Source organism: Microcebus murinus, chromosome X, assembly GCF_040939455.1.
Source record: "Microcebus murinus isolate Inina chromosome X, M.murinus_Inina_mat1.0, whole genome shotgun sequence".
Lineage (NCBI taxonomy): Eukaryota > Metazoa > Chordata > Mammalia > Primates > Cheirogaleidae > Microcebus > Microcebus murinus.
The window spans coordinates 33,009,169-33,018,130 of NC_134136.1; the positions used below are offsets into that span (position 1 = coordinate 33,009,169).

The 8,962-nt window shown below is 50.3% G+C and overlaps 1 protein-coding gene across 1 annotated transcript; it reads right to left on the minus strand.

Annotated features, from left to right (window-relative positions):
* Nucleotides 1–824: 824 nt before the first annotated feature.
* ESX1 (ESX homeobox 1) lies at nt 825–7,842 on the minus strand. The gene is made up of 4 exons (XM_012787188.3): nt 7,582–7,842; nt 7,095–7,404; nt 4,645–4,690; nt 825–1,409 (listed from the first exon to the last, which is right to left on the minus strand). Exons 1-4 carry the CDS (start codon nt 7,661–7,663, stop codon nt 1,005–1,007), a joined length of 843 nt encoding a protein of 280 aa, XP_012642642.2. The 5' UTR covers nt 7,664–7,842; the 3' UTR covers nt 825–1,004.
* Between the last annotated feature and the right edge of the window lie 1,120 nt (nt 7,843–8,962).

The window sequence follows — 8,962 nt, forward strand, 5'->3', positions numbered from 1 at the left end:
AGATTTGCATGAAGAAGGCAACATGAATATGGCAAAGGTCTGACTGCTTCTTTTCAATGAGAGATTCTGGAATATTGCTCAGGGGACCATCTCTTGTGAGCAGCACTAAACCTAAAGTTTCCCTTTCTGTGTTTAATCAGCAGGAATTAGGATTTTCTCAAAGATGAAGGCAAAAAAACAAAAACAAAAACAAAAAAAAACCACACACTCAAAGTTGTGATTGTCTGCTTCCTGAGGAAGCTACAGTAATAGGTTCTCCTGGGCTGGAGAAAAGAGAGAAGAGCTTCTTTCTGGTTTTGATGGAGTCCTCTCTTGTGTTTCCCTTGAAGTGGCAGAACCTCTGGACCAGAATGATTCCTATTCCCCCATCTCCTCCACAAAATGGGGGGCAGTGAACAAAATTCGGAGAGTACTGGGGTGTTTGACTGCCACCTCCCCTTAAGTCTCTGTGAGTAGACTCTTAGGAGGTTTCCCTTAAGAGTCCAGGGGTTAGCCTGCTCCTTAGCATAAATGGAACATGACCCCGCCTGGAAATGGACTGTTCTCTCATTAGAGACTCACCCTTTCCCATCCTGCACATGTGTGTATGTGCTCCCAAGGGGCAGGGCAGGGAGAGGTTGGGGATTGGGGAGGTTGATGTGGAAGAAATGTGCCGGTCAGCATAAACCTGCCATGGGTACTTGGTGAACTGGTGATGTACAGGGCCTATTGATGGCGACTTAGAGATACTACTTGATGAAAACAAAAGGGGCCTCTTCACCATTCTACTTACATTCCCTTAGCTATTCCCATCCATACCCCACTTGACACGCAACACCAATGCACTGCTAGTTCACACCTTTATTGAAAACGAAATTATGTGTCTTACAAAAACAACATGACACTGACTTTGTTTACTTATTCAATTCATTTAACAGGTATCTTATGAATTCTTTTGTTACTGTGCTGTGCACAATTTATATCTGGCAGAGAAACACTTTGGAAAAAACTGTCGTGAAGATACTTTAGAAAATGGGACCTGCATAATGACCATTGATGACAGGGGCCCATGCCACGCCTATAGGAGCCAGGCCAATGGGAGGCCCAGGGGGCATAGGCATCATGGGTGGCATCATGGGTGGCCCAGGCATCATGGGTGGCCCTGGCATCATGGATGGCCCTGGCATCATGGATGGCCCAGGCATCATGGATGGCCCAGGCGGCATAGGTGGCCCAGGCGGCATAGGTGGCACGATAGGCCTTGGCACCAGATGAACACATCTCCAAGCAGACTCCAGAACAGGGATGGCATTATAGGGCCCATCCAAGATCACCCCCACTGGGGGGCCCATGGCAACATGGGCCATATTTCTCAGCATTAGCGCCCTCTGATGTCGTCTCCACTTGGCCCTTCTATTCTGAAACCAAACCTTCATCAGAGGGAGAAAAAGGATGAATTTAGTATACTGGACAGTCAATGTCATAACAGAAAAAGCACACAACATGCAACTCTATATGCTGTTGACATTTTAAACTGCAACAGGTTAAGATATTTTCTTATTGTCGGAATATCTTAGGGAAGTAAATGGCTCAAGTCCTCCCATCAGCTAACCCTTAGTGAGCTAAGCCTAGTCCAGAGTATGGCACATTGCTTTGTCTCTCTCCTCCCACTTTTACTAGTCCTTAATGGTTTTTTCTAGATCTTGGATGCAGGGCCAGCTGTATTGGTGTTGCACCAGGTCCCTGCTGTTAATGTTCAAGCCTGGTAACCGGGTAAAGAAATGTTGGATCATCAGCTGTCCAGCTGCTTCTGCCCCCTTCCCTTTAGGGATAGTGTCGCCTTGGTTGTCGGGGAGGATGAACACAATGTAAAAAGGGGAGCCCAATTAAGGTCATATTGAGGGAACTACTCCCTGTTTGAAAAGTCCATCTTCAGTCTGAAGTCATTAATAAAGAGGAGCATGTTAGATTTTTAGACAGATTTCCTTCAAGGATGTTTAAGGACTCACCCCTCCTCTGAAGCTTCTTGAGAATTAAACAGGTGGTGATATGTCAAGGAGACTCATCATGGGAGTCCCAGGGACTTTGTGGTTTGTATTGCTGGGACATGAGAGTTGCTGAATCCTCAGACACTGCCTTGTTATTTTAGCCTTTAGTGTCAAGGAAAGTTTGGCCCTGACTGCATCCAAATTCACTAGACTCTCAAAATCCTTTTCCTAGACAAGACTTTGGGCACCTTATTGTCAATTTTGCATGCTCCACACTGCCCTACCCACCAAACCTTCCTGGGCTCAGGACACGGTCAGCTCATCCAGCTCTAGCTACAGTTTCAGGATTCAGTATCAAAGCTACTGCTGCCCAGCCTGGCAGGGCACCCTAGGCACAGCCAGCCTCACTCTCCAACCAGAGAGCCCCCCATCCCATCACTCATTTCTAAGGTAGGAAGGTCCAACTCCACATTTTAGGAAGATGTTCAATAACAATGTGGATGATGGGGTCACAAAAAAGGTTCCTCCCCAAGTGTTTGCTAACTCTTAACACACCAACAAACAAGCTGTCAATTAGACTTTACTGCCTTCTTAGCATACTAACTAATGAGGTGTACATTGTATTTAATCCTTTTGGAAGCTCCCAAACTGCAAATTTTAATTTAGACACAGGACCTCTTTTCCCTGCTTCAAGGTATGTTTTCTTTCACCCATCTTAGGAGATTTGGGGTCCTTCTGCTGCATGAATATAGAGTCTGAATAAGGCCAGTGTAACACAGTTCATTTTGGAGGGATTCAAATGTGCCAGTGATCAAATCTCCTTAAACATAATCAAAACCAACAGATGGCAAAGTTTGGTATGGGCACATATTAGGCCCATATTCCCAATGCTGATTTCATAAAACAGGTCTACTATATTTGCAAAAGAAAGGAAGGGAGTGTCTATTAAAGCTTCCTTAAGGGAGATTCATGCTATCGAGTTTGGAAAGAGATGAGAATATTGTCTTTTTCCTTCTTTGTGTTTTCTGGCTCTTTTTCCCTTCTAGAAATCCATTGAGAAGCTATGTAAACCTAGGGAGAAGGAAAAGCAACTCACCAAACCTTAAGTTTTTGTTTTCCTCTGAGTTTGCCGTGCTTGCCTGAGAAAGCAGATACTTGTCATCCCAAATGAGGCTAGGACTGACTGTGAGTCCAGCCTGTAGCATGAGGACACCAGCATTCTAGTGGCCTGCTTTGCCGGACACTACCAACAGATATACAGTGCATTTCCATCACTGCACTCATATATCCATTATGGGGCAAAGCTAATAAGCCCATCCTAATTTTTTATTTTTGGAAAATACTTCTTTGACGCAGCTGTGGTTTTCTATAATCTGAAATAGTCACTTTTTGATCCCATGACCTACAAAATTAGTCATCATTGCCAGAATAAATGACAAAGTATTTTAAATCAACACAGGTAAGAATCTAGCCTAAATTGAGAGCAACCCCCAACCACTCAAATTCCAGAAAACCCACCTTTTCAAAATACCACTAAAAAGGAAAAAAAAAATCTTTGATGTTAGAAATTCTTCAAGAGAATATTCACATAAAAAAAGAGAAAATATTCACTGATGTGTTTGGTAGTTTCATAAAGCTGAATGTGTGTGGCATGTGTAATGCATATTTGATTGTATATATTTCTTCTCTAACCTTTCTATCCCTCTTAGGTCAGTGAGACTTTATTCAAAAGTGTTGTTTCTATTTTTGTTTCATTTTTAAAAGACAAGTTTCCAAAGTTTACAAACCTTCTCCCCATCACCACTGTAATTGCAACATTTTAGATAGATGTGTTTGCAGGCTGACATCAAAAAATTAAAATTTTCCAAAAAATTATTTCCGAAGTATACCAAAATATTAAAATTTAGGGCTGCCACTCTACACTGTTTTACAAAAATAAAATAACAGCAAGAGGACCAAGCACTTGGACTGTAAGCTATCGCCCTGCCCCTCATCAGCTTCATTTTAACTAAACACACATTAGGTACTTACATACTGTGTTGTGTGTGTGAATGACTCCTTTACCTCAACATCTAAATACTTATAAATTCACTCCTTTAGCTAAGAACTGATGCCTGGTTTTAAATATTTTAAATAATTTAGTACAATTGAACCTTGTTATAAAACCCAGCTCTTCTGTGTATTTGAATACTTTCCAGGTCAGATCGAGCCCTGAACACCAATCCATATAGAAGTAATCCTTTAGGGAGAACTAATATCCTCCCTAAGGGATAGTAATGTTAGAAGGAAATGAATGTTATTTATTGGAATATATATGTATATGTGTATATATGCGCATATACATATGACACATATGTCTCTGTATGTGTGTGTGTATATATATATTTATATTTGGAGAGAAAGAGAGAGTGAGTGCCAGACAGATGTGGAAGGAGGGAGAGAAGTTCTATTTTTTTTTCCCTTTAGGAAATCATGTTTCCTCTGGCCATGGGGAATTTCTATAACCTGGAGTCTACTCATCCCATTTTCTACTACCAAGGACCCCAGTGTTCAAAACTTATTTGCCAAGCATGGAAAAGGCAACAAAACACACCAACTTGAGAATGTCCAGGACTAAAACCTGAAGCATGCTTTAGAATGGCTGCCCAGTCAAATTGCTTTTTCAAGATTCACTGACCTGCACTCTGGCTTCAGTCAAATTCAGGCGTCTTGCAAGCTGGTCCCTGAGGGGGAAAATTGCAAATGTTCGGCATTTGGAGTTGTAGATAAAATGAAATACACTGATGTACATTATTTCTATCTCCCCCCAGTGCAGTTTTCTGTAAAACAGTTGAGGCTTGCTTTAGGGGAGGGTTTTCCCATGGACAACTTAGCTGTTAAAATAAGATAGAAAAAAGGAATATATGTGAAAGTGCCTGGTAGTATTATTTGTATCTTTCAGTTTGTAGAACAGAAGAGAACCATCCTGGTAATCTTTTCTTGGGCGGTCCTTCCATGAAAATAAATAAAACGTCAAAACACCTTTAAAGCACTATTTTGAACCAGAGTTATTTCTGTTTATTGTAAAAGGGAGAGGTGAACTTTCAAGGAGGGAACTCCAAACCACTTTGGCCAAGTGCACCCTAGGGAAATTCCTTTTTCCACTCTTTAGCGGGCGAAGCCTGAATACAGCGAAGCCAGAAAGAGCGCCCCAAAACTCCACACCAACCTGTCCTGGTTCCCCATTCCAGCTGGGCCAGAATAGGCCTGTCCCTTCTTATTCTACCTGGATCGCGATCATAAGGGTTCCAGGGCAGGCTAGCGAAGGGAAGGGAGTCGCTGGCTTCGGAAAACTCAAAACTCCGCAGCCTGGTTGTAAAAGCGTGCTCCACGTGGCAGGACCTTTACTAGGATGAGGTGGGAAAGGCGCTCGCCTAGCGCGCAAAATTTAAAGGGAGCTAAGAAACTGTATAATCAAGACAAATAATGTTTTAATGCAATATTCAAAAATATCGAAATTAATGCAAAAATGCATGATGAACAAATTACCCAAGTTTTAAATAAAAGCAGGACCCTACCCTGCAGCAGTCGCTAACCTCCTAGTCTCACCTCTACCTTAAAACACTGCCCCCCCACCTCACGCCACCACCCCCATCTCACAGCCCCGCCCCCACCTCACAGCACCCCCATCTCACAGCCCCGCCCACACCTCACAGCACCACCCCATCTCATAGCCCCGCCCCCACCTCACAGCACCACCCTCCACCTCACAGCCCCGCCCCCACCTCACAGCACCACCCTCCACCTCACAGCCCCGCCCCCACCTCACAGCACCCCCATCTCACAGCCCCGCCCCACCTCACAGCACCACCCCCATCTCACAGCCCCGCCCCCACCTCACAGCACCACCCCTCACCTCACAGCCCCGCCCCCACCTCACAGCACCCCCCATCTCACAGCCCCGCCCCCACCTCACAGCACCACCCCCCACCTCACAGCCCCACCCTCCACCTCACAGCACCCCCATCTCACAGCCCCGCCCCACCTCACAGCACCACCCCCATCTCACAGCCCGCCCCCACCTCACAGCCCCACCCCTCACCTCACAGCACCCCCCATCTCACAGCCCCGCCCCCACCTCACAGCCCCACGCTGCTACCTCACAGCCCCACCCTGCCACCTCACACACCTGCCCTCCCCTCACAGCCCCACCCCCACCTCACAGCCCGTCCCCACCCCACAGCCCCGCCCCCTCACAGCACCACCCCCACCTCACAGCCCCGCCCTCCTACCTCACAGCCCGTCCCCACCCCACAGCCCCACCCCCTCACAGCACCAACCCCCACCTCACAGCCCCGCCCCCTCACAGCCCCCCCTCCACCTCACAGCCCCACCCCCACCTCACAGCCCCGCCCTCCACCTCACAGCTCTGCCCTCCCACCTCACAGCCCCACCCCCCCACCTCACAGCCCCGCCCCCACCTCACAGCCCCGCCTTCCACCTCACAGCACCAACCGCCACCTCACAGCACCCCCCACCTCACAGCCCCGCCCTCCCACCTCACAGCCCCGCCCCCTCACAGCACCAACCCTCCACCTCACAGCCCCGCCCCTCACAGCACCAACCCTCCACCTCACAGCCCGTCCCCACCCCACAGCCCCACCCCCACCTCACAGCCCCGCCCCTCACAGCCCCACCCCCACCTCACAGCCCCGCCCCCCACTCACAGCCCCGCCCTCCACCTCACAGATCTGCCCTCCCACCTCACAGCACCAACCCTCCACCTCACAGCCCCGCCCTCCACCTCAAAGCCCCGCCCCCACTTCACAGCCCCGCCCCCATCTCACAGCCCCCCCTTCCACCTCACAGCACCAACCGCCACCTCACAGCACCCCCCACCTCACAGCCCCGCCCTCCCACCTCACAGTATCGCCCCCACGCCCCCCCACCTTACAGCACCGCTCCCCCCGCCCCACAACACCGCCTCCTCCAGCGCCCCCTTCCCCCACCAAGAGCAAGGGCGGGCTTGGCGCCCTTGAGCCTCGTGCGTGGCTTTTGGCTCTAGAATAGAGGGAAGGGGTCCCGGGAGAGAGTCTGAAGACGCCCGAGGGAAGAACCCAATCCCCCTCCCCCTAGCAAATCACTTACCGTGCAGTCACGTCGGGGTATTGAACTCGATGGAAAGCGTTCTCCAGCTCCTGCAGCTGCAACTGGGTGAATGAGGTGCGGTAGCGACGCGGCTTTCTCTCCGGGCGCGCTGGCCCCACCGCGGCCCGGGGATTCGGCTCCACCCGCTGTTGCTCGGGCTCGTGGACGCTGCCATGAGCACGGTCCACGGGGCCGGGCCCCTCGGTGCCAGGGTTGTCTTCTGCTCCTGCTCCTGCTCCGCGCTCAGGTTCGGACCGCGTACCCTCGTTTTCTCCCATCGCAATCATCGAGGCCACGGTAGGCTTCTCTTCTGGGACGGGAGGAAAGCAAAAGAGAGGCCAGGGTGTTAGAGCCCCGGGCAGGAGGCGAGGGGTCGCTAAGTTAGAGCCGCGGCGGCGACCGCGCGGCATCCCGTCCACTCGCGTCTCCCAGGAAAAGTTCTTCTCCTGGAGTTTGCGTAAACACCTGTCCCCACCCGGGCACTGACCTTGCAGTTCTTCCCTGTCGGGACCGACTCCCAGGCTGCGGCAGCTGACGCCGTAGGGGCTGAGTCCGTGATAGGACTCCATGCCTTTAAGTGCTGTCGATGAAGCTGTGCGCTTCTGCGGACTCTGCGCTGAGGTCCGCGGCGACGGCGATCCCGGGGCTCCAGCTAGAGCGGGACCAACCGCAAGGCCGATCCCGGACTCCAGCTAGAGTGAGACCAACCGCTAGCCCGTGCGCTCTCCAGGCGCCGGGACCTCTTTCTGGCGCCGTCTGGGACGTGCGCTCTTATATATGGGTACGGTGCGTACCCGTATAGCGTACGCGCTGGCGCCCAAAACACGCCCTCTATTAACATTCACTGTACATCTAGTTCGTGAGGGTGGGACCCGATGGGGGCGCTGAGGCGACCAGGACGTGTAAAGAAAATAGGGCGAGTGTGTGCGACAGTGTGGCTGGCAATGGGCATTACTGTGCGGAGAACGGTGGCTCCAATTTGCAGTTTAACTACTCTCAACTCAAGCAGAGTCCTTGACAGAGGATGGGGGTGTCCTGGAGTGTGAACGCCGATTTGGGGGCGGAGGGGGATGAGACCTCACATTAGCTTCTGGAACCCATGGAGAAGTGTCTAGATAGTGTTCCTCCGCCCAACCCTGGATGTTCCGCGGCCCGCGCGTGGCGCGGTGTTTTTTGCTTCCCAAAAGAAAAGAGAAGGTTAGGGAAAATGGGGAGCGCTCAGCAGCCCAAGCATTCTAAAGTGAAGTTGTGAGTCTACCCTGCATTGGGCTCTGAGCTTGATTCTCCCCTCTTAGAATATAGTGACTAATGGATAGGACTGTCTGGGTCTGTACAGTTCGCGCCCAAAGTCCACGTGTAGATCGTGCAAGTAATACTGTGCAATGATTGGCTAGGAGGCTGTTTGCTCTGGGTTTTTTAAATCAGAGTCCACCGTGCAACCCAGGAGCGGGAGTTTGGGGCCGGGTTTGCAGAACAGTCCAGACGCTCAGATGCACGCTGCAAGGAACCCCACGTGCCTCTTGAGAGCGCTTCAAGGACTTCAGATTTTTAGTAATGAACCCAGGTCAGAGAGCAAATATAGAAATTTGCCAAGTGCTCAGTGCATACAAGAATGCTTATGCTACAGGGTCCCCCTCCTTTACTTCGTGGCACTTGCAACGTTTGCTGCGCTTCTTGCAAGTAGCACGCTTTGCAGAAGCCGGCTCTGCAGGCGCCAAAAGCGCGCGCGCGTATTCCCGGGTCCAGCGTGTGCTGGACCTTGGAGAGTTCCCGCCTTCCCTACTACTACTTTCTTCTCCTCCTCCTCTCTTTTCTTAGAACTGTTTTCCTGAGTTAGTTTTTGCTCCTTACTGTGTCAAATAAAAAAG